Raw genomic sequence first — 27,582 nt, forward strand, 5'->3', positions numbered from 1 at the left:
TTTCTCCCGGTACTCCGGTTTCCTCCCACATTCCAAAAACATGCTAGGTTAATTGGTGACTCCAAATTGTCCATGGGTATGAATGTGAATGTGAATGGTTGTTTGTCTATATGTGCCCTGTGATTGGCTGGCGACCAGTCCAGGGTGTACCCCGCCTCTCGCCCAAAGACAGCTGGGATAGGCTCCAGCACCCCCGCGACCCTCATGAGGAAAAGCGGTAGAAAATGAATGAATGAATTACCGGGATCAACCGGCAAAGTCCCAAAGTCAATCACGTTAGACGGGTTGGCAACCCCAGTTTTATTGGCTCCAAGACATTTGCCCTTTCAATGACAATTAAAAGTAGATGCCCAGACAATTAAAATCCTGGCGTTGTTTCCATCAGTACTGTTACAAATGGTCTACAAATTTGAGCACGTGGACGTGGACATCCATCATTATCTGTCATTTTCATCAGATTTGCACAGCACCGCAGCAGATGTCCATCAATACAACGACTTCTGTGACCCTGACAAAAAAAGTTTGAACGCCTCCACACATCCACACGACCAATTACACGCCGCATTCATTCATTGCACTCCATTAAAATCTTTGCATGGACATCTGCCGCTGCAGCCTCTCTCAACCTCACCTCGGCCTGGCCCGCCTCCAGTCGGACGCCTCTCCGATTTAGCTCCAATTTGGAGCCTGCTGGATGTTGGCAGACGCTCTAAAACGTCTCAATGGGATGCCGATAAGCGTCCTCACGCTCTCAAAAGAAAAAAGTCTGTCTCATGTGGACAGCTTTGCCAATGGCGAGGAAAAAAAGGCTGGTGGGATCAAGATAATGGCTTGTGAAGGAACGAGATTAGCTGCCTTTGTGAGCGGTCTGATTGTGCGGACAGAGCGCCGGAATGACAAGTGCAACCTTGTCGCTGGGACTAGCCGGGCCGCTAATTAGACCACACAGACAGCAGTGACAGGACAAGTCATATACGAGCTCTTTACTGTCAAAGACTGATGGTTATTATCACCACTGGTAAATATTATAAGCCATGTTTGCATGAAGCACATAATGATCAGTCTGACGTGGCTCAAACCGTAAAAAGTGACGCATCCGCACCACAGTTCTGTCATATCCTTTGGCAACGACGGTAGAATGCCTCAAATGTTCATACAACCTTGGAGGTTGAACCATCATCATTCGCAGAAGATGGTAGCCACAGAGATCAGTTAGCATCATAGCATCATAAAGACGGTGAAAATTGCATCATCACTTGAGTGGTAATGTTTGTCATTCTTTCATTCATTCATTTTCTACCGCTTATCCTCATGAGGGGTGCGGGGGTGCAGGAGCCTATCCCAGCTGTCTTTGGGTGAGAGGCGGGGTCAAATCAATTCAAATCAACTTTATTTGTATAGCACTTTTCCTGCAAAGACATGCAACATAAAGTGAAAACAAAGAAACAAACAAAGAAACAAAAGAAAGCCCCTCCTTCCCACCCTCCATACTAGACACACACACACACACACACAATCACACACAGTAGGGAGACATGGCATGGCACTGATGATCAAGGAAACACCACTTTTGGGGCCGTCCACACTGGGAGGAGCTGCAGGCTGTGCCATCGGGGGACCAGCACCCGGGCCCCCCGACTCCGACAGACGGGCGGACCCCCACATTAAAGGGAGGAACCCCCAGCCGGCCGGGTCGAAGGGACCCAAGGATGGCACCCCCTCAGCAGACCCGACACAGCCCCCAGTGTGGAGCACCCCCCTGAGGAAACACTGGAGTTAAAAGCTAAAGACTAAGAGCATAAAATAGGACTAAAAAGATAAAAACATAACACTAGAGTTAAAAGCAAAGGTATAGGAGTTAAAAGTTAAAGGTACACCCTGGACTAGTCGCAAGCCAATCGCAGGGCACATATAGACAAAACAACCATTCACACACTTAAAAGGATAAAGTGGTGGATCAGCTATCACTTTATTGAAACAAACAAATACCCATACCGAGGGGTAATGCTAGCTACTGGAGCTGCTGCATCGCCTTTGAGTGTGCAAAAATGAATGTCAGTTAATGTTAGACTGAACTAGCGGATACTAGCTCTCAACTTAGATCAGATGGCATTGCTAGGAAGATTCAGATAGATTCTTGTTTGCTTTCAGCATAGTTTTTTTTTGTTTTTTTTACCTGAGGACTATACTGAATTTACCAGCAAAAAAAAAAGTATTTTGCTGAAAGCCATCCAACCAGTCGGCATCCCAGTGAAAGCGACTATTGTAAGTGACTGTTTTGTTATGTTCTTATTTTATGGCTTAGTGTTGCACTATAACTGGATCTGTCTAGCACCCATCAATGTTATTCTCTGCCTGAGGCCAGTAAAAGTCAAAAGTAGTCTGTAGTCAATATAGTCTGATTAGTGCCATGATTAGTGGTAGCAAATGCACTTTCTATGAGCAAAGTTGCAATGAACTGAACTCCACCTGGCTGAAATCAATGCGCCCAAGAAAGAAGTTCCAGAAATGGTGAAAATGACAAAAATAGGGCATATACTTTAAATATGGTGTAGTGTATGTACTACACGGCGTTCCAGTGGTTAGCGTGCAGACCTCACAGCAAGAGGACCAGGGTTCAATTCCACCCTCGGCCATCTCTGTGTGGAGTTTGCATGTTCTCCCCGTGCATGCGTGGGTTTTCTCCGGGTACTCCGGTTTCCTCCCACATTCCAAAAACATGCTAGGTTAATTGGCCACTCCAAATTGTCCATAGGTATGAATGTGAGTGTGAATGGTTGTTTGTCTATATGTGCCCTGTGATTGGCTGACGACCGGTCCAGCTGGCCACGTCATGTTCTCCCCGTGCATGCCGGTTTGGTGACTCCAAATTGTCCATAGGTATGAATGTGAGTGTGAATGGTTGTTTGTCTATATGTGTGTCCAGGGTGTACCCCGCCTCTCGCCCGAAGACAGCTGGGATAGGCTCCAGCACCTCTGCGACCCTCGTGAGGATAAAAATGAATTAATGTGTCTGTCCCTACATGGTCACAGCATATACCATATATAAAACAATAAACATTGGAAGTAATAAGTGATAGGCGGAATAGGTGAATCCCCAATATGTGCATTGTTAGCTGCCTCATGCTATCAGTTTTTCACACTTTAGAATGCACAGAAAAGGGGAAGTGTGTGTTGATGTGTGTTCATGTCTCATAAAAGATTGTGAATGATGGGCAATTTTTTTTTAAGTGCAGTTTCCCTTAAAAGCGTTTTTAGGTGTGTTTCCATCATGGCCATCCATAGGGTCCAACAAAGTAAAAGAAGATTTAGCCTGGAAGCGTGGAGAAGATACGAGCAGGGTCAAGCTGGCACCTTCTTCCATAAATCCTCTTGATTATTTGCTGAGTTAATTAGACACCAAACCCCCTCTCCATCTCCACTTGATCCTCTGGTAATTGTCCATGTTGACACAGCGGCATTGCCCCCTGGGGCGTCTTCAGAGAGCAAAACAAAAGAGTCATATTACGTGATGGAAATGCTTTCAATTAAATTCCTCCACGATGGGGCTTGTGATAACACCATGCACCGACTTTTGTGGTTAACCTGATAAAGTCATGATGATACCCGAGCGTTGCTATGGTGACATCAAATCTTGCAGCTTGGCAAACGAGGCAAAGGCAGTATAGGCTTGGAGAAGATGGAATGTGAGAATATGTATGCTTACATTTTGCTACCTTCATGTACTGTAGCTTGTGGTCGGAGAACAAGTCCACTGGAGAGAATATGAGGCTAATAGTTTAAAGTGTGTTATGATTCCACTTGCACACGGTCGGGCTGTAAATGAAACTCTATAAATAAATGAGAAGAAATTAAATGCTTTCATAACACAGCACAGTGCTACTTGGATGCTTCTTCATTGACTTCAACCTGATTAGAAATGAGGAAGATTATTAATCAGACTGCAACAGTGTGAGCTCTGACACTTTGACTTGGGGCAACCTTTGGAGGATAGCCTTTAAATCTGTAGCGTTCTGATGAAAAACGTTACATTTATGCTGTGAGGTAAGTTTGGTTCAGTTCTACTGTCAGTGAACATTACATTCTGCTCACTATGGTACTTTTATTTTTTATCTGTGTATCTGTTACGGCTTTATTTGTTTTGGTTTGTTGGATAAACCTTTAAAAACCTCATTAATGTTTCATTAATCCAAGAAAACCACAACTGACCACTAAGCTGACAGCTCACTGGCTCCGCCCAGGGGGGCCGCCCCACTAAAAAGCAGCGGTGTATAGTAATATATTGTATATAGTAGTATCTGTATTTATGTAGTTTTTATACTGAACTCTTACTCAAGTAGGGGCTACTTTTTACCTTTATTTGACTTACATTATTTTATACTAATAGTACATACTTGAGTACAAAGACTCAACAAGATGCTTGATGGCCGTTAGCATTTTTTTACCTGAGGACTGGAGCGCACGTCATGTGCTGGAAGACACAGCCATCCCAAGGAGAGGAGACATCCTAAGTGTTGTCACTGCTGTTGTTATTGAAAAAAACGAACATAAGTATGTGTATCAATGCACCAATGAAAGAAGTTTCAGTAGTGTTTTAAATAATCAAAATACAGCAAGATACTACAATTATTACATGTTATCATCAGTGTACATTAGGGTGCATCACATTTGAATGGGAAATTTTAATTTCATAATTTCAATTTGGCTGGCATTTCATTTTTTCTAATGAACATAAAAATGTCGTCAGCAAAGTTTTGAGGAAATCCATTGAGATTTAGGGGTGCCACCTCACACATAAACTTTTGTAAAATTTCGGAAAATGTGCAATTTCTAGTCAAATTGCCAAAAAGTTGTACAAAGAGTACAATGAACTTCTATACAACATCATTTTTTATAGGGTTATAAAAGTAAATATATTTGTTTTCTTTTTGGGCAGATCGGGTATTTCTCAGAATTCAACTTTCAAGATTCTCCATTCATTTGTCCTATTGACAAAATGAATGGCGGTAAATGGGACATATTCACACGGCCTTACCCTGAATTTTATGTAGCAGTGATGGATATTTGACATACATATGAGGTTGAAACACTTAATTTGAATTTGATTGTAAACACAAGGGGCAATAGTAACATATTTGAATAACAATTCATTGAGCACTGTTCACCACTTTATTCCACAAAAAACGATGTATGGTGGCACCCCTAAATAATCATGTATTGGAAAAATATTTTGTATGTGTTGTTTCTACATATATTGGAACACTTTTAGTACCTTGCCAGATCAAAATTCAATAATTGGGTTTTTTGATGCACCCTAGTGTACGTGCAACATTGTTAGAGGTTTTTTTTTAGAGGGATTCATAGTCGAAAATGGTGTATCCCAATGACAGCATTGTAAGCTAGCTCAAATTAACTAGTTTTCTTGTGTTTTAATGCACAGAAAAGGGAAAGAAGCACATGTTCATGCTTCACATAAGGACTGTGAACGATGATGCAAAATTTAAAAAAAAAGTGCAGTTCACTTTAAAATTCACCAGAGATGCGCCAAGGCGTCATTTCACAGATTCAATATGTTTTTTTTAAACCTTGTGATATTTACTTCATAGGTAGGTCATTTTATTGTAGCCATATACTTAAAGACTTAAGTAGCTTTAATTTGTCTCCTTGTTTGCCCTTTCCTCTGGTTTTGTCTTCTTGTCTTGTGAATTTAATATTTTAGGCCCAGCATCATGACACTCCTCATAAAAAAACTTGCTCTGATGCTGGCTTGATCATAAATACCAGTAAAGGCAACTTCTTGTCCAGTGGGAGTCGTAATTTTTTTTCCATCTTCATGGTGCATTTTTTTTGACTGATGCCATGGAGCCATTTAATAGTCTGGAGAATACATTAGTGGAATCCGAAGCCCTAAAAAAGATGTTTAATGTCCTCATACAAAACGCATACAATTATTGCTTAGATGTAAATCAAATTGGTTTTGTTCTGGATTCAGTTGTTCCATTTTTATTTTTATTTTTATTTTATTGGCACATCCTATGGCAGCATCAGTATGCTGATAGTAAACATGGAGGCGGAGTCTGCGCTGTGCACTCACATCCATGTGGGTCTGCTGAGAGGAAGCGCCTTGAAATCCTGAGAGATTTAAAAAAAAAAAAAAAAAAAAGATGCAACAGCACAAGTCCTCGCACACGATGTCCTCAGCGTCTCCCCGGCTGACAAGATACATATTTACACACGGCAGAGGCCTCTGCCCGTACGTTGTATGTCGTCACCTCACTCGCCTAGAGAAGCACGTGAGGCGCGTTTGATTCCCACAGACAGATGGCCTGCTCTGTGGCGAGCCGCTGCGTTACAAACAGGCTTGACGGGGACGTCAGTAATTGTTGCGAGAGTGTAAGATTGTATCTTTGCCTGCCTACGCTAATTAAAATGACTCACTGGCCTCCTGATGGCGGCGAAGGCGGCTATCGCTTGTGCAGCCCTGCTGGCCTGAGACTTGAAGGCTTTTTGTCGAACAAGTGGGTGTCCGGCCGGGCTGCTTTTTAGCAAAACGCTACAGGGAGATTAAGCTTCTAAACAGCAACATGCAGGACTCACCGACATGAATCTTTAATTAGAGCCGTTACAGTGTCAGGCAACATGGCTGCCAGTGTGTGGCTGCAGCAAAGATACAAACAGCATGCAGCCGGGGACAAACTACAGACCTTCGACTGGGCTCATTTTGTCTCATAAAAGTCAAAGCAGTGTTGATCTGTCAAGGCTTTGGCTTTCTTCTCAGCACAGCAAGGAAGGTCTGGAAATGAAGCTTCTTCATATTCCAAGATTCTAACGTGACCATATGCATTTTGGGTACAACACTATCATCCAAACCTTGGAATGATGTCATCTATGTGATGGCGTGAATGTGTTATCATGATGGTATGAGTGATCTCTTGTTGATGCTACAGTACAGTAATTCTTGTTATCCGCTGAGATGATGTCCTCTGGAGACTGCATTCCCTTCCCACATTTTCATTTCTCCTCCCAGCGATGCGCCGATGGTCTTGTGTTGAAAAATACGAATGAAGTACCTGCTGTGATTTTGTTGTGACAGCTGCTGCCTGAGAAAAGAAGCCCTCGAGACACAAACAACCTGTTTCACTCTGGCTGAAGATCCACTTGAAAGCTGACGAGGCTCCTGGGACACCAGAATGTGACTTTGGTAATTGTCGTGATGACTGCTCACCTCCTTCCCAGCTGGACGCAGGCTGAAGGTTTTTTTTTATAACAATAACAGACCCAAGACAGTTTTTTTTTTGGTGTGGGTGGGGTGTTTTGCTAAGCATTTGGGAGCGATGAAACGTCATTCGCCATGGGATGATCCATTTGGAGGTAAGAGCTGATTCCAAAGCGCCTGAAGCAACGTTCCTTTTATTGGCTCTCCTCAGGAAGACCCTGTGATGGGTGGGGGCAATTAAATTGTAGAACTCCATGTTCCACCGGGCCGGTCAGCATTACAGCCGCTGTAAACTGACACCGCATCTGTTATTTCACTTTCCATTTCCATTTCCAACCTGTTTTATTTGTTTCCTATACTTTTTTTTGTAGTTTAACTATCATGAAAAACGTAAGTTTATTATAATAAAATACACAATTGATCTCAAGGTTGTGTGGAGAGGAAGTCTGTCGTTCTCCTCTTGATTCCTCTCCTGTCTACTATGTTGCCATTGGTCAGGATAGAAAATTGTCTCCAGACACTCATGGTCATTAGCAAGCAAATAATTGGATATTGGATATAATTGCATCACTGTTGGAGGATCCAGTGTTGAACTGTGCTTTGTTCACAAACAGCTGTCGATGAAGAGCAGACCTCAGTGACTAGATAGGTTTTTAGCTCCCTAGAATACAACAAAAAAGAGAGAAAATTTTCTACCGCTTTTTCTTCACGGGGGGCGAGAGGCGGGGTACACCCTGGACTGGTCGCCAGCTAATCACAGGGCACATATAGACAAACAACCATTCACACTCACATTCATACCTATGGACAATTTGGAGTCACCAATTAACCTAGCATGTTTTTGGAATGTGGGAGGAAACCGGAGTACCCGGAGAAAACCCACGCATGCACGGGGAGAACATGCAAACTCCACACAGATATGGCTGAGTGGGAAATTGAACTCAGGTCTCCTAGCTGTGAGGTCTGCGCGCTAACCACTCAGTCGACGTGCAGCCCTGCTGTTGACATGTCCCCACAAATATAATTCTCAGTGAATAAAGGTGAAATAGAACATTCTAGAAATATCTTGTATGCTTAGAAAAAAACATGTTTTAACCATAATATTTCGAGGAAAAAAATAGCAGGTTTTTCATTTTTGTGATAGATTGTGTGTGATGTCATGGAAAGTTGTGTTTTTAGAAGAATTATGATTACTATAAATAATTCACAATATTACAACAAAAAAGTATTTTTTGAGTATAATGCTGTATTTATTTGAGACTTTTATGATATTTCACAACAAATATAATTTGTAATTTATAATTTGAGAAATTTGGGAATATTTTTTAATTTAAAATGAAGAATAATAACACTGTAGACACATGCACGGGGAGAACATGCAAACTCTACACAGAGACGGCCAAGGGTGGAATTGAACCCTGGTCTCCTAACTGTGAGGTCTGCGTGCTAAGCACTCGACTGCCGTGCCGCCAAAAATCTTATAATTCTTATAAATATATTTTCCTTAACATTAAATACAGTTACAATGAACAGATATATGTATTCCCAAAAATGTCCTCCCACATTCCAAAAACATGCTAGGTTAATTGGTGAGTGTGAGTGTGAATGGTTGTTTGTCTATAGGTGACCAGTCCAGGGTGTACCCTGCCTCTCGCTCAAAGAGGATAAGAGGCATAATGGATGGATGGATTCCAAAATATGTTTAAAAAGTATGTGAAATGAAAAAACAATATTCCAAATCTGAAAATGTGACAGATACAATGTAATATACAGACAACATTGAGGTACTATCACTATCAGTAATACTGAAAGCAGAAAATACAGCTGCAAATAGTCTGTTGACCAGTTTCCTTAGATGCTGTATGCGCATAACAACATGGTGGAGTATTTTTCATCACCACAGTCACTACTCTCTATGTATCCTATACACGATCCATTCTGTGCATGTACACAATGGATCTACATATGTACGTTTGGCAGCTTGTTGGCCTATTGTTTGTCAGCCACGCATCAAGCAATCTGATTTGTACTGCACATGTGCAATATATAAGTCACTTCCTCACCCCCAAAATACCTTATGTCTGTGCTTCAGGGGTCACCATCGTGAAGATGCCTGACACCCGGGTTCGATTCCCCCCTTGGGTGACGATGACATCGTAAGAGAAAGAAGATATTCTTGACACTCCCTTGATGCCACACTCATGTATGGGGGTTATACACACAGCCATTCTTCTGGCATGGTTTATCGTACCCATGCTAGATAACCTCCTGACTGAGAGGTCAACCATGTTTGAAGGGACTTCCTGATGCCCCCTTGTCCCTGGAGGGGGGGCTTTTTATCAAAGAGTGACCTCCTGTTTGTAACCCCAGGTTACAGATAGCCTCCTGCTGTGCCAACTATCCTTGAAAGGACAGCAGGATGTGCTTGGATACAAAAGTTGAAGCTCTACATTAAGTCATTCACATATTGTGTAGTGTTAAATATAATATAATATACATTTTTCCATCACACTGCTCACTTTGATTTTAAACACATCACAAGTTTTTCTTAGCAATGTTACAGTCGTTTTTCATGGGAAAAATCTTCTTTCAATTTTTATTGCATCAGGGACGCCAGATGAATACCTATGAACATCACTTCCATTACTGCTTCTTACAGCAGTTTCCTTGGGAATCCCAATACGTTGATGTGCATCTTTGACGGTAGCTACAATTTACGCTTGATGCTCCACATTAGGATTGCCTGGCCTCCACTGAGAGCCACATGGAAAACGTCCATTTTTGACTGACTTTGAATGCTCCATACGCACCATTCCCCATCTTTCATCCCAAATTTGGAACACATTCTTTCCCCCTGATAGAAGTGTTGCAGTCTGCCAACCTGACACAACAGATGGTTTGTGTGACAACTCCATGTGGGGATGAACACACACTAACTGGAAAACAAATGCAAAAATAACCTGAAAGTTGACTGGATGAAGGCTGAGTGTGTCACATGGTCGATAAGGGACCAATCACATCGTGCAGCTCGTGTTGAAGTTGAAAATTCTGCCATCTTTCATGGTCCCTGACTTTGTGCGTTTAGCAGTTAACACAGCCCGCTAGTAAATGCTATTTTTTACCATTATTGCTTTTCATTAGACAAATATAGAAGTAACATTAGAGTACTTTACTTACAATTGACATTTTTTTAAAATTTGAATCCAAATGTGTCTGTCCTACTGTTAGAAATTGGTCAAAATAGATTTGAGCAGTTGAGGAAATGGGAGAATTTTCTCATTCACACATAAGATGATCAATATTAACATGTGGCACTTATAGAATTATAGAAGAAATATCCACCCAAATAGATAAGAAACAATTTACAATTCAAAATGTACCTGCCTGCATGATGGTGGGTGGGGTGGGGGTGGAGGGGGGGGGGGGGGGGGGCATGCGCTTTTTGCATCCAATGAGGTATTGCTCTTCTCATGGACCCTCTCCTGTGGTGCTTGCCTCTCTGTTCCTTCTTGGTACTTTTGCGGGCCTCGGGGGTATGGCTGTGCTCTGCTCTGTGTGGGGTCCGGTTCTCAGTGCTATGGCTCCTTGAGCTGCTGTGGTGGTGGGTGTGTCATCGGGGAGGGGGGGGGGGGGGGTGGCTGTCGGGGTGTGTGGCTGGTCAATGGCTCTTTCTGGTTTGCGGGTGGCTTGGGGGCCATCGTTGGGTGGTTGGACAGGGCGGACTAGTTGCGCTGCTGGGGGGCCTGTGGCTTCCCTGGGCCGGTCATGTGCTGGGTGGCCTGTCAGTCATGTATCCTTCACCCGCCACCCACGGGTGGGCCATAGTTGAGCATGGCGAGGGTGTGGGGTTGCCTTGTGGTGGTTCATTTGCCCCCGGCATGCCTCTGACTCAGTCACCCCTCAATTTTAATCTTGGTTAGAAAAGACAGTTGCCATTTATTGTTCAAGTATTGATCAGTAATACAGTGAAAATGTCAATATTGACTTTCGGCATGAGCCCCTAAATTTTCTGCTTGCGCTTCTTAAATTTAAAAGGGGACCAATTATGCTCATTTTGGGTCCCCTTTATATTCGCAGCCACTGTGTTCTTAGTAAAAAAAAAAAAAGTTTGGAGCTCTGCACGCTGATTTCTCACCAAGACTGCAGCCTCCCAAGCTCAGCAGTTCTTTTTTTATGTATGTTTGTATTTACTGGAGGTGCTGCTCGTCAGCCTCAAGACCCCTGAAAAGCTGAGGGGGCTTTCCATCAGCAGCAGACACACAATGAGGAGCTGACAAGCACGTTATTGCAAGTCATTCATCACCTGCCTTCATCAGTGCACCTGCAAACACAAACACTGAAATGTTCCAGAGAGATATATGGCCGCTCGCTGCATTGCTGCAACCGTGTGCTACAAAAATTGGCTTGTTTTTACAATTTTTTGGAACCGTTTTCAGGCAGAGCTGTTTCCCCTTAGCTACAACAGCGAAGGTTTGACTAAAGTCCTCAGCAGGGACATCCTTCCCAGAAGCGGGAGCGCAGGACAGATCAAAAGGCGAAAGAAGAAACGCGAACAATCCATTTAGGTGTGTACCTCGTGGGGTTTGGACCCCTGTGTGCGATGTGCTGGCAGTGTCATGGCAACCGCAGTAATTGATTGGTCCATGTCTCCTGCAGTGCACACTGCTGGTCTTGTTATTTGGGGTATTGAGTCCCTCTCTCTCGCTCTTTTTTTTTTTTACACCGAGCCCCTCTGGAGTAGGCCTGCAAAGATGGCCAACCGTCACGGACCTGAACATTCCATTTGGTTCCGGATGACTTTGAAGGACAGGAGAGATGGAGACAGTTGGGGACAGCAGGGACAAAAAGCTGAGGGAAATTCAGTATGACTGCAATGATGGCATCCATCACTAGGCCGTCTTCATTCAGAAGTTCCATCATCTTTCTTTTCTCAAAGATTAAATGAAATTAACCAGTTAACACCCAGGTTCGATTCCCCTCTCGGGTGTCTCTGTGTGGAGTTTGCATGTTACTACGGTACTACGGTTTCCTCCCACATTCCAAAAACATGCTAGGTTAATTGGTGACTCCAAATTGTCCATAGGTATGAATGTGAGTGTGAATGGTTGTTTGTCTATATGTGCCCTGTGATTGGCTGGTGACCAGTCCAGGGTGTACCCTGCCTCTCGCCCGAAGACAGCTGGAATAGGCTCCAGCACCCCTGCGACCCTCATGAGGAAAAGCGGTAGAAAATGAATATTTTTCTTGATTTTCCTCTTTATTTACACACACACACATATGGGGCAACAATTGATTTCATAGTTAATGCCAGTAAAAAGTAATTAAAAATCACTATGTTTATATCTTGTTCCAAATGTTTAATAGTCAGCTCTAGTTTGACTTCACTCTAAAGCAGGGGTCTCAAACCCGCGGCCCGCGGACCAAATGTGGCCCGCAGGACACTAGTTTGAGGCCCCCGCCTTGATATGAAAGTTTAATGTTAGTGCGGCCGGCGTAAGTTTGATATGGATGCTGTATGGTATCATGTACCCAGAAAAAATTATTATTTTTGGTTAATGTTCATGTTAAAGGTTAAATAACTGTTAATAGTTATCCTCCCTATCTGTGTGGAAGTGGTAAGTTTTTGGCTATTTAAGTTTAAAGGAAATAACTTGAAGGCTACCGTTTACGTCACTAGCTCTCTAGTTTGCGAGTTAGCATGTGTCTCAAGAACCTGCAGTTGCGCAATATGTTGTGAATAAAAAAAAGTATAAATATGACTATAGTCGTGTTTTGTCATGTCTACAGGGCTCTAATAATGCTTTGTTAATTTTAATCTGAAAAAAATAATTTGTCTACCCTCCACAACAAGAGCAATATGTGGTTTCTTAAGTTTTTATTATTTGCCGTTTTATTATTATTATATTTATTTTTATTATTATATATTATTATATATTCATTTTGGTCAGTGTTAACACGATATTTTTCCTTTTTTTTTCAAGTACTGCTGCAACATTCTTCAAAACACCTTTTGACAAGAACATGTTGCTCAGAAGCAAATTAACATACTTAACTTTCATACCACCATAGATAATATTGGCACATAAAAGACAATATTCACTTTTTTCTTTGACTTTCAAGTGTGTTTTTTTCGTGATGGGCACCAGTGATGGCATAGAGGAAAATGTGATGATAGCCATAGAACCAGAAATTAACTTGACAGTAACATAGACGTTTGGCTGCCTAGTACAACAACAAGAGCAATGTTGGAAGTTTTTTGCAACCCCTTTTCAAAATGTTGTGGACTTCTGATTTTGTGCGGTCATGCACTTTTGGGGGTTTGTGTGTGTTTTTATCATTTGCAGCCCTTTTCTCGTTGTATATGTTTTATTATTGTTGGTTTTTGATTTTGGGTCACTTCTGTGTTTGTAGTGCCTGAATGTTGTTGAATGTCTTTTGCCCCTGTTAAATACTGTCCCCCTTGCCCTCCAAATAAAAACAAAAAGCATGACGCTGCCGATGTCCCCCCCTCTGGCGTCATGCAGGCGTTCATTATGTATGCTCTTGAGAAGATGAAGAAGAAAAAAAAAAAGCATATGCATATTGAAATGAATAATGTATGGTCTTAGCTGGCGGCTAAAAGAGAGTCAAAGAGGCTCTTGCTTGTTCTCAACAAACTGCAAATGTCAGTTAAACTGCTCTTTTTTTGCTCATTTAAAATGTACGCCGCACCCTTGTGCTTATTCTACTTTTATATCACAACTGTGGAATAAAACACACCGATACCGCATTTGACACACACTTCCACACACTGCATCCATTGCTTTAATCCTTTTGAAGTACGATATCATACAACATGTCAATACAGTACAAAAATATATGTATCATCTTACAGTACAGTGGGGGAGCAGGAGGAGAACATAAGGAGATACAGTGTTTTCTACATGACGTCTTCTACACACAAGCCAGGAAAGACTCACACATGCACATGTTGTTCATGCTCCACATTCACCATTGTCACGGAAGAGTGTCACCTGACTGCAGGGGGTGCACAAAACATGGTGGGGGGGCTTTGATCATTTTTCACTTCTTTATACAATTTGTATATGAGGTTGGTTATTGAATTTAAGAGTCCTACCTTTACCTTCATTTCTATGACAGTATATCTTTCAGGGGACAATACTGAAATACGGTCGTCCCTCGCCATTCCACAATTACAATTTTGTAATATTTCAAAAATATATTAATTAATAAATCATGCTGTTTTGTGGTTGAATATAACCTATTATTAGTAAAAATATGCATATTTAAGCAAAATCTAAGGTGTTTTCTCCTATATTTAACATTTCAGGCAAAAAAAATAAAAAAAATCAAGGCATTCAGAAGATGCATTCAAAGATACTGGGGATATGTAGTACTCTGGTCACTAGGTGTCAGTAATGTTACTGTAATGTCTGGTGAGACACTTACAGAAACCTGACTTGATCGCAAGAACAACAGGCTTTTGTTGCAGATTGAATTATCTCAAAATAGGCACAATAAGAGGGTCGCGGGGGTGCTGGACCCTATCCCAGCTGTCTTCGGGTGAGAGGCAGGGTACACCCTGTAGTGGTCGCCAGCCAATCACAGGGCACATATAGACAAACAACCATTCACACTCACATTCATACCTATGGACAATTTGGAGTCACCAATTAACCTAGCATGTTTTTGGAATGTGGGAGGAAACCGGAGTACCCGGAGAAAACCCACGCATGCACGGGGAGAACATGCAAACTCCACACAGAGATGGCCGAGGGTGGAATTGAACCCTGGTCTCCTAGCTTTAATTCAAAATTAAAAACCAGGACTGCTGTTGCGGCCCTAACCCACGACAAGCTGAAACTCACCTCTGAACCCCTTATGTCAATTTTTGTCCACCACCACTCACTCAGCTCCTTTAGGGAGGACATTTATAGCAACACCCACAAAACACAAGTCCTTTTTGTGTCTTAAATTGCTTATTGCCAGTTCATATCTAAAGAGTTCTAATAATGTCTATTTATAAATAAAGCAATCTTACTTGTGGCAATTCACTTATAACGGTCAGGTTTTGAAACATTCATCCATCCATTCATTTTCTACCACTTATCCTCACGAGGGTCGCGGGGGTGCTGGAGCCTATCCCAGCTGTCTTCGGGCGAGAGGCGGGGTACACCCTGGACTGGTCGCCAGCCAATCACAGGGCACATATTGACAAACAACCATTCACACTCACATTCATACAAATGGACAATTTGGAGTCACCAATTAACCTAGCATGTTTTTGGAATGTGGGAGGAAACCGGACTACCTGGAGAAAACCCACGCATGCACGGGGAAAACATGCAAACTCCACACAAAGATGCCCGATGGGGGAATCGAACCAGTGTGCCCTGCGCGCTAACCACTTGTCCACCGTGCAGCCCGGTCTTGAAACAATTAACCAAAATAAATGGGGTATTAATGGCCTTTGGAGCAGTCAGTGTCAGCTTTTCTAGCAGTATAAAACAGGATAGCTTTACTAAACACTGAAAATGAGCCAACACACATTAATAAGGTGTGGAACATCCACCAGCTTTCCTTTTCCAAAGAATATTAAGGCAATGCCAGCTGACAATGGTTGGCACATATTCCTTTCAAGGACATCATTTGGACAATAATGTGTTTTGAGTCATTTTGAGTGGATCTATGTAAATCTATGCTGCTATTCAAGCTTTGCACTGACTACTCTGAAGTATAGTCACATTTATTTTCTAGAATACTGGCCAAGATATACTGACATAAAAAAATGCCATGCGACCCAGTTTCTGCTTTACAATGTCTCAGTTTATGTTGCAATTCAGCTTTCCTCATAATGACCCGCAGCTCTCCAGTGCCAGCAGCACTTGTGCATCCCCAGACCATAATGCTACCACCACCATGGTTAAGTGTCGACACATTTATCATGCTACTCACTCGTATTTAGACAGTAATGGCAGTATGTTGACTCATATTCAGTGGAAAATACTACTATAAAAATACTATAACTGATATCTGAGTTTTATTTCATTTCAAACAGACTGTGTACATATATTTATACTGTTATTCTGTATATTTTGTATTTTTCATTCTTTTTTAATAGATGTGTCTGCACCTACTATACCAAAACAAATTCCTAGTATGTGTTTGATCATACATGGCAATAAACCTTTTCTGATTCTGATTATATAATATCGTCCCTTGAGGAGATATAATTGATGAAACGTGAGGGGTGCTCACTTTTGTGTGACACTGAGCAAAAAATACAGAGATACTTTTTTATTAAGTTATTATGAATTAAGTAAAAATGAAAAATGTGATTTTTTTTCTTTTGGCAGATTATATAACTTCATACTTTTTGCAGCTCTCTTGTCGTAGGTTTTGTTTTGATTCATCTTCTGTTGTATAACTTGTGCAAACGGCCCCAAAGAAGTCATCATGAACCAAGTACAAATGTGCTGTTGAATGTGTTCCTACTTTTTTTCTCCCCTTGAGGGATTCTTTGAAACAGAAGCAATCATTTGATAAAGTGTGCGGCATCACACAGTTCAAATGTCGAGTGGTGTGAATTTTTGGCAAAAATTAGAACTGAAACCATGTGAGGAAAAAGGATGCTTCCTAGCAGCAGAGTGTCTGAACCCGGGAGCAAAGATCAGAGCAACATGAGGGAGTGGAGGAATTGAGACAAGTAGCTGCAGGGGAGATGTTGCTGAGCTGGTGCAGAGAAGAGAGAGAAGCAAACAGAGCAATTTACTGAGAGCAAAGCCGCTTCATTCCTGTCTGTGCAATCTCATCTCAACTCTGTGAAAAAAAAACAAAACAAACAGTGTTCTGCTGTCAGCATCTCTGACACAACATGCGGCAGCCGCAGCCACCCCGGTGCAAAGCGAAAAGTGGCGAACACTGAAGCAAGGAGATACGTACAGCTTCCTTGTGCTCCTCACGGAGGGAAGGTAATTAAGGGCCAAATGGGGACTTTCTGTGCGAAGAATCCCGGAGCAACACTTTGCCGCCTTATTATCAGTCATGAAAAGCAGCTAAAGACACAATCGCCTAATTGGACGGTGTTCTCAAGGAGAGACGCTTTCTGAAAACATATTTTACTGCACTTACTGATAACTACACTTTTTATGATCAACTAGAGGCTTCTAACATGTCTGACAGAGTGGATTGGAGAGGCTCTGTGCAATAACATCTTCATTTTTAACACATTAGACAGGAAGGGATTTAATGCAGGGGTGTCCAAAGTGGGCCTGGGGACCATTTATGGGCTGCAGCTACATTTTTATTGGCCCCCAGTGAATATTCCATACAGGAGGTCCTTGGTCTATGTATGAGTTCCAGAACGACCGTTCCTACCGTGGCGGTGTAAGTGCCTTTTTAGTGTATGTCGAAATAAAAGTCACTCACTCTGTACAGAGAACACATGGAGGATTTCAATTTAAAATACAGTAATACAATGACCAACTATAAGAACTAAATTAAGTAATAAAAATAAATAATAATTAAAAAAGACAATATTGCCTACTTTCATCTCTGTTGTTATCTTCGGCACACTGAAAGGGGTGTTGCAAATGAGGGAGACAGGCTTTTATTGGAAGGAGAGCAGTAATGAGACCAATATAGTGCTTAGTTAGTGAATAAGTGGCTTCCCCAATATCTTTTTCTGTATGTGTTCCTCGGAAGATCCGATTTAACAGATTTGAATGACATCCTGGACCACCTTTGGTCACTTCTGGACTACCGGAAATTGTACATTCTTTTGGAACCAAAACACTAGACACCATAAAGCGTCCTTTCAGGTCCAATACATGTCAGGTTGGCGTTTTATTCATACAATGGAACTCAGGGCGCCATGGATCGGGACTTACAGTGGTTTGTCTAACAACTGGAGGGTTCCTGATTCCATTCCATGACCTGGATCTGGTCGGCATGCACCAATCCTCAAGAGGATGGTTTAAACTCAGGCACAAATTTAGCTGTACAGTAATCCCTTGTTTATAGCAGTTAATTGCTTCCAGACCCGACCATGTTCATTTTCCACAATATAGAATTCAATAATAAATGCAATATCTTCTTATGACTTTATAAATGTGTTAAATGTGTTTTTTTTTTTACATTATTAGAGCCCTGCATACATGACATCACAACCCTTTAGTCCCATTTACACGGCCATTATTCTTTGTTTACATGACATTGCAACTCTTATGCTGCAGAAATTTGGGATGGCCGATAGCGAGCAAGCTATCAAGCTAGGAAGTTAGCAAGCTAGCAAGCAATTCATTTCAAAGATTTACCACTTCCACACGGGATCAGACTATTTTTCACTCTATCATGTCGGACATGCCATGGCTGACTTCATGCAGTGTTCAAGGTAATGTAATGTAAGGTAATGTCTCATCAATGTTTTGTGTCATTACTGCTGCCTAGTGACCAGAATATTACATATCACTTGTATTTCAATTAGGGCTGTCAAAAATAGTGCGTTAAAGACGGTAAACAATTTATTTACATGACATTTTGATGTAACTACTGCTTTCGGCGGCACAGTGAGGCATCCCCACAGAGTCACACAGAGTCTGATGCTCTTTTATAAATTTATTCTGACATCAACGGCAATGCAATTCCAACACCATATATGTATCAAACTCCAAACAAACACGTCTGTAGTGCATTTGTCAGTTGCAAGTTGCAACATTCAATGCATTCAGAGACAATCCAAACATCACATCAATGTCTTTATTATTTATATATGTGTGGTAAAAAAAATTTAAAGAAAAAGTGGATGCCCTTATCACTCACTTAGTAACTCTTAATGAGGAAGTAGACTTTGCTGGATTAAAGTATGCTCGGAAATCCCACAAAATTCACTAAAAACTTGTGAATTCAACTTAAATTATATGGTGTCTTTGAACGCAACTCCTCATTGCTCATAATAACACAAAACTTGATTCAAATATTCTGCTATTAAGAATCCAGTGTTAGGTAAATCACTTTTCAGACGTGTGCCATCTCTTAACTCAATTTAAATGTTCAATTGATTTGTTGCTGTTGATCCATGCATATACAGTATACATCATCTTGTCCTGTCATTTATCTTTCTTCCAATAAAATACAGTAAAAATGGTCATATTTCAGACATAGTGTGACATGGTGATTGGTCATGATTAATTAATTTGAAAATCATGATTAATCGGATGAGATATTTTAATCATTTGACAGCCCTAATTTCAATATGTTTTGACTAATGATAAACAATAGTCTACCACAAAACAGTGATCATTCATAAATGAATTAATTTCTGAAAACTCGCGATATAGGGAGTGAGCCGCAATCGAACCACAACATTGTGAAGGACAACCGTACATTGTACAAATGGCAAAATAAAAACATGTACAAGTTCAATACAAAGTGGTAAAATTGGGAGTTCAACCATAAATTTCTTGAAAAATCTTCCTCAAAAGTCAAACATACACATCATCAAATCTCATGAGACTTCAGCTCAGTGAGCATCTCAATGATGAACTCATTTTGTGATGTCACCACAGCAAAAAAGGGAGAGATGATAACCATCGAACAAAAAATGAAAACAGTCTGGTTAAAGATTAAATTAAAGGGACTGTGTGCAACTCTCTCCAAATGACACTTTTTGAAGCCAAAAAATATAACACAGCAAGAATGTGTTACCAAAAGTGGTTATAAAAACAAACAAACAAAAAATGAATTGCACAATTTATTTCACAATTAGGAATTTAACTGCATAAAGTTTTGTTGGGCCCCAATATAATAATGCCATACATGACTCTCAATCGCTGCTGTTGCTATTTACGTATACGTCCATGGTTTGTACACAACATTTGCATTCATGTTCAAACCAAACTGCTAACATTGGCAGGCAACAAACAGAACGAGTGCAAGTGCGTGTGTTACGTTTACGTACTCAATTCAAACGTTGGGATGTTGACGCCCTGCAGACAGCTGGAGGAATCCGCTGCATACAGTCCCATGAAAGGTCTGTAGGTCTCGTTCTGGATCTATCACATTTCAGCATTCATTCCTGGATTGTTGTCTTGTGATAAAGCAAGATGGCTATTGATTTTTACTGAAACTGAGACAACAGGGGTCGGAGGTTCATGTGGTTTTGAAATGCTAATCCAGTATTCCTCACAGACAATCAGACCAGTTTTACTTGCACAATAGAAAGAGCAGCTGCTGCCGCTGACTCGCAACTGCCAATCACCGAATAGATGATCTTTGTGGGATTTTTTGGCAATAATAGAGCATATGGAAACCCAGGATCAGGACCATAAAACTTCTTCATTGTTAGTTGACACTTTGCTTTACATGTTCATCAAACTCATAATAAATACAATGATGATCCACAAAGGTATTAAAAAACTATAAATCCAAATGAATAAATAGGTAGAAAATTATGACATGAACCTGTAAAGACTTCATAATAAGAGTTTTTCCTATAGTATACTAAGAGTCTGTGTGCAGTCCTCATTGGCTGGGTGGAGGTGTGGTCCATAAACTTATACTCTTAATGATGATCCATTCCTTCTGACTGGCCGTCACCACGATGCGCACACACTCAATGTTAAAGGAGATCTTGCGGTCCACGTCCTGGACCTCGATGTTGCCGTTTTTGAACTCCCCCAAGGTGATGTAAGAGGAGCACTGCTTCCCCTTTTTGGTACCCACCACTTTCTCCCCGACTTCCAGAGCTCCACGGTGCAGGATGTCATTCTGTCTGTCGTCAGAGCCGGTGGAGATCTTTATTTTGCTGATTTTGGTGGACTGGTTGAAGACAATGACAAAGAAGTCTCCGGTAGAAGGAGGCTTCCCCCAGAAGTATTCGTCCACGGTGCTGTAAGCCTTGGTGGCGTCGTAGTTCTCAAAGACGTTGATGTTGGTGTAAAGGCTGGCCGGAGGGTTGTCGGGAATGTCGACTGAGTCCTCCTCGAAGTCGTCATCCTTCAGCTTGTTCTCAGCCCCTTTGTAAGACGAGTAGTAGCCCATGTGCTGGAAGAGGGAGGGCTTGAAGCGGATCACGTCTTTCTGGGCCAGCAGACCCCTGAAGTGGATGAGGAGCCAGTCGCACGGCATCTCCTGGTAGAACATGAGCAGGAAGTGAGCCAGACGAGGCAGGTCCCTGGAGTGGTACAGCTTCCCGATGTAGCCCAGCTTGGAGAACTCCAGCATCACCCAGTAGGAACCTTCCCTGGAGGTGATCACCTTCTTCAGGGCCGTCAGGAAGTTGCGGGAGCAGCGCACGTCGTCCTCCAGCATCATGTAGAAGTCTGACAGGTTGGTGCAGAAGTTGAGCAGGAAGGCGTAGTCCACGTTCTGCTTGGAGCGGAAACGCACCCTGTCCTCGGGATCATTGTAGTTCCTCTTCAGGCCATCCAGAGATGGATAGTACTCTTCTGGAGCCTGGATCACCAGGAGGCGACCCGCGATGATGTGGTGGCCGAACTTCCTGCTCATCTCCTGCACCAGGTTCTCGCACCATACCGGGTCAAAGTCGGCCAGGTGGACTACCACCACGATTTCTTTCAGCTCCTCATAGCTGGACTGATCAAAGATGGACTTGATGGTCTCCAGGAGGTAGTTCCCTCGCTTTCGCTTCACCGACGACAGCCCAATGGTTAGGTACTCTGACAACAAGGAACATGCAATGTCATTCAATCTACATTATGATGTTAAAGAGAAGACAAAAAACTGGAAGATGCAATTTGTAGTGGTTATACTTCATGGCCAACCTCAAACATCTTGACTTTTAGCTGTGGTTCATGTTCTTAATGTCGTCTTTACTGGGACTCTTAACTTACTCTTGCGGTTCAGCGGCGTCCCAGCAAGATAACGATACGTGACATTTATGTTTCTTGAGAAATTACGGAGCTCTTGGAAGGTGTGAACATAGCGCTCGGAACTGGGAGGGTGAGCCGACGTTTCCCGAAGCTGCCTCTTGTCTTCTTCCTAGAAGAAGATGGACATGGACAAGATCACTTTAAAACGACAGCAAGAAGTATCTTGACTGCTGCTATCTATGGAGATGACGTCAAATAAAAAAATGTAATTATGAAATTAAATCAAATGAAATAATTAAAGGGGACCAATTCTCCTTTTTCCACTTTTCTGATGTATAAATGTAGTTAGAATGTTGTATTCTCGTGTTAAACGATGCCAAAGTTCCAGATAATGAGGTTTGCACAGTTGGAAGTGAGCCCTGAAAGAAGTTGGTGATGGCTCAGAATGCTTGGTTTCAAAAGACGTGGTAAAACTGCCCCTGTCTGATGTCACAGAGGGGCTGACTTCCTTATATGGGTCTGCCTATAAGCCAGATAAGCTTTTTGTCCTCCCGGAAATTCTGTTCCTCTGTATTTGGCATGGGCGGCACGGCGGTCTAGTGGTTAGCGCGCAGACCTCACAGCTAAGAGACCAGGGTTCAATTCCACCCTCGGCCATCTCTGTGTGGAGTTTGCATGTTCTTCCCGTGCATGCGTGGGTTTTCTCCGGGTACTCCGGTTTCCTCCCACATTCCAAAAACATGCTAGGTTAATTGGCGACTCCAAATTGTCCATAGGTATGAATGTGAGTGTGAATGGTTGTTTGTCTATATGTGCCCTGTGATTGGCTGGCAACCAGTCCAGGGTGTACCCCGCCTCTCGCCCGAAGACAGCTGGGATAGGCTCCAGCACCCCCCGCGACCCTTGTGAGGAAAAGTGGTAGAAAATGAATGAATGAATGAATGTATTTGGTGTTTCCCAGCAAGAGAAAATGCTTTTCATCTGTCAATTTCACACGGGACTGTTCTTGTGAACATGAACATGAAATATCCGCTAAACTGTTGCTGGAGCCAGAGGCAGCGTGCTGTCGCTGAGCAAGGTGTATTAGTTTCAGACATGTTATGCTTCCATGCGAGGCCCTCATGTCCAGTTTCTGAGCTCGACCCCACCAACGGCGCCTCTGACAAAGTGTGTCCGACAAAGAGCGTTATCTCTTGGGCAGGCGAGTTTGCCACACGTCTAGCTTCTCCTTAGTTCCACTGCACCAGTGATGCCACGTTACTCTTACTCCCCACTCTGAGTTCATATACGGTAAGTCAGGGGTCTCCAGCCAGTAGATCATGAGCTTCCAGTAGCTTTTCAATGAGCTCTGCAAAGACTTTATTCATTTATTATCAACTCATATACCCACTATATTAGAAAGTGTGGTTTGTTTGTAATTAGGAAGCACTTTGGGTGTGTGACCAATCACAGCGGAGTGGGCGTGGCGGGCTGTGGGTGGAATAATTTAAAACAGACCGTTTTGGCAGGAAGCACAAATCCCAGGAAATAAAGCTGAAATAGGTGCAGATCCTGGAAAAAAAGTTTTCTGTGCTGGTTATTGTGTGTTGCTGCTCTATGGGAGTCCCACAACTCAATACAACAGGTCGTAAAATGAGCCTAATACCATCATAGAAATCATAAAAATTTCACAAAGAGTGGTTAGCGCGCAGACTTCACAGCTAGGAGGACCAGGGTCGATTCCACCGTCGGCCATCTCTGTGTGGAGTTTGCATGTTCTCTCCGTGCATGCGTGGGTTTTCTCCGGGTCCTCCGGTTTCCTCCCACATTCCAAAAAACATGCTATGTTAATTGGCGACTCCAAATTGTCCATAGGTATGAATATGAGTGTGAATGGTTGTTTGTCTATATGTGCCCTGTGATTGGCTGGCGACCAGTCCAGGGTGTACCCCGCCTCTCGCCTGAAGAGAGCTGGGATAGGCTGCAGCACCCCCGCGACCCTCGTGAGGAAAAAGCGGTAGAAAATCAATGAATGAATAAAAGAAACAAATAAATACAAAATAAAAAATAAAGGACAAATGTAAGAGAGCATTTGTGTACTAACCAGCACGTATCCATCTTCAATGTAGAGGTTGAGGAAGAGGAGGAAGGCGATGAGGAAGCCGAGGAAGGGGATGGTGGAGCGTTTCCTAAGACACCTCATCTTGTCCAGCGACTTGCACAGCAGCCTCATGACTACGACACCTGCAGCACACAATTAGAAACACACTGTGACTGCTAGCTTTGTCAAGAGCATCACAATCATTGTGTGAACAAATCACATGGAAGAAAAACTGCAGCATATTGACCCGTGATGCAATCGATGTGTGTGTGTGTGAATCAAACACGCTTGTTCACGCATCAATTATCTGCTCCCTAGAATTGTACGGCACACTCACAAATTGGTGTTTTGATTGGATCACTTCACTGTGATGGAGGACACCTAAAAAGGTTGGAATGGCCACTTCATTAGGTACACCATGTGACGTGATTCTGCCTTTGCAGACAGGCCGATGTCACTTTTGTTGTTTTTCATTAACTTTGTGAACGTTTGGATGTCTCTCACATACAACATAATATTAGGGACACATTGAAAAAACATAATAATCTGAGATTCCAAGAATAAAATTGTAAATTCATGCTCAATTGCTCTGTTTTGCTGACATGTCATAAATAAAAGCCTGGCTGAACTTTCCTTCTTTCCCGAAGATCTTATTATTGTAACAATAATCAATTCACCTCAGTGATCTGTTGTTTGTCATAAAAAGACAGCACAACAATTTGACTAATTCACAGTGCCATCCGTGATGATGCTAATAGATTGAAAATAGGCGTTGCTATAGCGACCTGCTTGTTTTTTTCCGGAGTGAAAGTGTATACTCAGAGTGAAAAGGCAGCACCTGAAATGAAGACTGAGCCGTCCCTTTTTTATTCTTGGAACCAGCGAACAGCTATAAATCTATAAATTCCCAGGATGCATTAAGTGTGTGTGTATGTGTGTGTGAGAGAGAGAGAGAGAGAGATATGCTCAGTCTTGTGGCAGGAATCCAGAGTGAAGCAGCAGCAGTGAAACAGACTAAGTGTCTTTTAATGGACGCGTCCTGCTGGCAGTTCCACACTCACTGTGATGTCAACGGCGGGCGGCACCATTTTCGGAACGATGCACACCCCAGCATGCGGCGGCTGTTAAATATGTGTGTTTTGTATGTGCGTGTGTGTGTATGTGAAGTACACCTTGTCAACCACAGTGCTGTTGTCTTCATGCACACACCTGAACACATCAACAGAGTATAGTTTTATAGCACAGTGAGTGCAAGGTGAGACGTTATTTTCATTATTTTTTTTCATTATGTTTTTATTTACAAAATTTACTACAGTCATGAGACATTTTATTTTCACTCAACTTTCTTAAGAAAAATAAAAAATAAAAAATAAAAGAATCCACAAAGTGAAAATCTCCCTCACAATAACTGTCTCCCGCCTTTGAAACGCCCCTTCAGTGTGATGGACAAACACAGAGATAAAGGTAAGCAAATTGTTTACCTTTTTCTTATTGTTTCTTTGAAATATTTCATTTAATCTTTTTACTACAGTGGGCTCTAATTTCGTATGGCCAGCGGAATTTTCATGAGCAGCGGAGCAAGGCGCAACACGGCGCACCCACGCCTCCATTCCTCCAACCAGCGCAAGTGGCAAAACGGGAGGAGAGAAGGCGTGAGAGGGTTTACCACAGCCGAGTGCAATCTTAACCAATCAAATGAACGCCTCTCGTTGCCTTTAAATGCGCAGGACTGGACTGCGCATCAGAGGCCATCATGCGCGTCATTCCCCAAATTCAGCAACAGTTACATTAAACACAGCATCAGGCTAATCCAGGTATCTGGCTTGTTTTCCACCAGCATTCCTGCTCGGCATGGCCGAATAGGAGAACCTTTGATGGTATATATCGGCGGTATCCTCATCCTCCTTGAGTAAAAAAATATATCCCACAGCCAGTTTTTAACAAACAACTTCATATTAATCTTTGTTTTTGTTGTCTATTGTGTCACTTTCTTTATTTCCACAAAGTCAACATGTTGGTTCATTTGCATACAAACAGTGATTGGAGGGTTACTGAGAGGAGGGAGGGATGATCTGTTCTGCTTTTTCTGGCGGGATCACTTCTAAAATTGGGGGGAGCAGGCCGAGTGTACAGCCGGCCCCGGTTGGCATCATACTTTCAGCTGGCGTCCAGTTGAGTTCCTATTATGCGTGACGTCTTTGATTTGACATCATACAAAAATGTACATGCTGGTTGAGACGCTTACGTTAAATAGTGGTTGCTTGTTGCATTGAAATCTGTCTGACACTCTTGCCTGTGACGTGTCTGCACTGAGCGCTTGTCAGCCAATTTACCACTGTTAGGGGATGCTTCATCTGCGTCAAGAATAGACCAGATCGGCGCTTTCGTAGGCACCTTTGGCACGCTGTTTTGTCACAAAATTGTCACTGCGCCAAGCTGAAAATGTGGACACCTCCCATGGTGCGCCGCCACGCCCAAATGATCAAATTGGCTGTGCATAGTGGTGCGCTGGACCAAATTACCACATGTCCGTCATGTGTTCTGTGTACTTTGTGAGTGGCTAAGGTGTTAATTTGTTACTACTTAGGTATGTAAAACTAAAGGTCATTGTCGGAGGAACGAGACCTCCTGTAAACAGTGATGTGTGTCATTTGTCTTACTTTATATTTCCACTGTAAAAAATAACATCAAGGAAAGATGTTTTTTAAATCCTCAATGTCGTCTACTGTGGCACACACACACACACATACACACGTGCACACGAGACGACTGTTAGTGGAATTGTCTTCCATTTCCCCGGCGACCCCTCGAGCAGCAGCCAGCCCATCAAAAGGTGATATCAGACAAAGGCCAAATAGAAAACAAAGATCTCCCTAGTGAAGTGAAGACAATCACAGCCCGCAGCCTGCAGCGCACGTGAAAGCAAACAAAGGACTTGTGAAGCGCACGTGTAGCACAAAGAAAGACCCCCCCATTGTCGCTTGGTCTTGATTACGTCCTGCATGGCAGCTACAGGAAGTGCTTCGTCCCACTGTGATTCCTTGAAGTGGTCTCCAACACTACTTACAATGATGCCTTCAAGGACACGTGCTTTTTATTTGCCTTTTTGTTACACTTTTTTCCAGGCACGATGGGCTGCAATACCTGTCATACTAGAACAGGATCAATGTGGATTTATCAGATCACATGACCTTTTTCCATTGCTCAAGGGTCCAATTTAAGTGTTCCCTGGCAAACAGAAAGCTTTCTTCTTCCAATTAGCTTCTGTGATAAGCACTTTCATTGAGGTTAGTTCTCTCCAAAGAGTGGAAATGTCGACTATTAAACAAAACAGCGTGATGTCACATCACCTTCATCCAAACCTCATTGGTGCCTGCCGGGTAATTGTTGACCACTAATGTTGCAGCTTTTGAAGGAGTTATTTTCTGCGTTTATGCTTCCAGTAAGAATTCAAC

General features: G+C 42.4%; 1 protein-coding gene across 8 annotated transcripts in view; it reads right to left on the reverse strand.

The window, feature by feature from the left end:
* Positions 1 to 13,993: 13,993 nt before the first annotated feature.
* The window catches only part of LOC131131733 (alpha-1,3-mannosyl-glycoprotein 4-beta-N-acetylglucosaminyltransferase C-like), a 127,458-nt gene continuing 113,869 nt past the window's right edge, over positions 13,994 to 27,582 (reverse strand). For all 8 annotated transcript variants that reach the window (XM_058076705.1, XM_058076700.1, XM_058076702.1 and 5 more), the window contains 3 exons: positions 24,131 to 24,270; positions 22,069 to 22,216; positions 13,994 to 21,894 (listed from right to left, as the gene is read on the reverse strand). In XM_058076705.1, coding sequence (XP_057932688.1) covers positions 20,738 to 21,894; positions 22,069 to 22,216; positions 24,131 to 24,259 — 1,434 coding nt within the window. In that variant the 5' untranslated portion in view covers positions 24,260 to 24,270 and the 3' untranslated portion in view covers positions 13,994 to 20,737. The remainder of the gene's footprint in view (positions 21,895 to 22,068; positions 22,217 to 24,130; positions 24,271 to 27,582) is intronic.

This window comes from Doryrhamphus excisus, chromosome 6 (assembly GCF_030265055.1).
Source record: "Doryrhamphus excisus isolate RoL2022-K1 chromosome 6, RoL_Dexc_1.0, whole genome shotgun sequence".
Taxonomy (NCBI): domain Eukaryota; kingdom Metazoa; phylum Chordata; class Actinopteri; order Syngnathiformes; family Syngnathidae; genus Doryrhamphus; species Doryrhamphus excisus.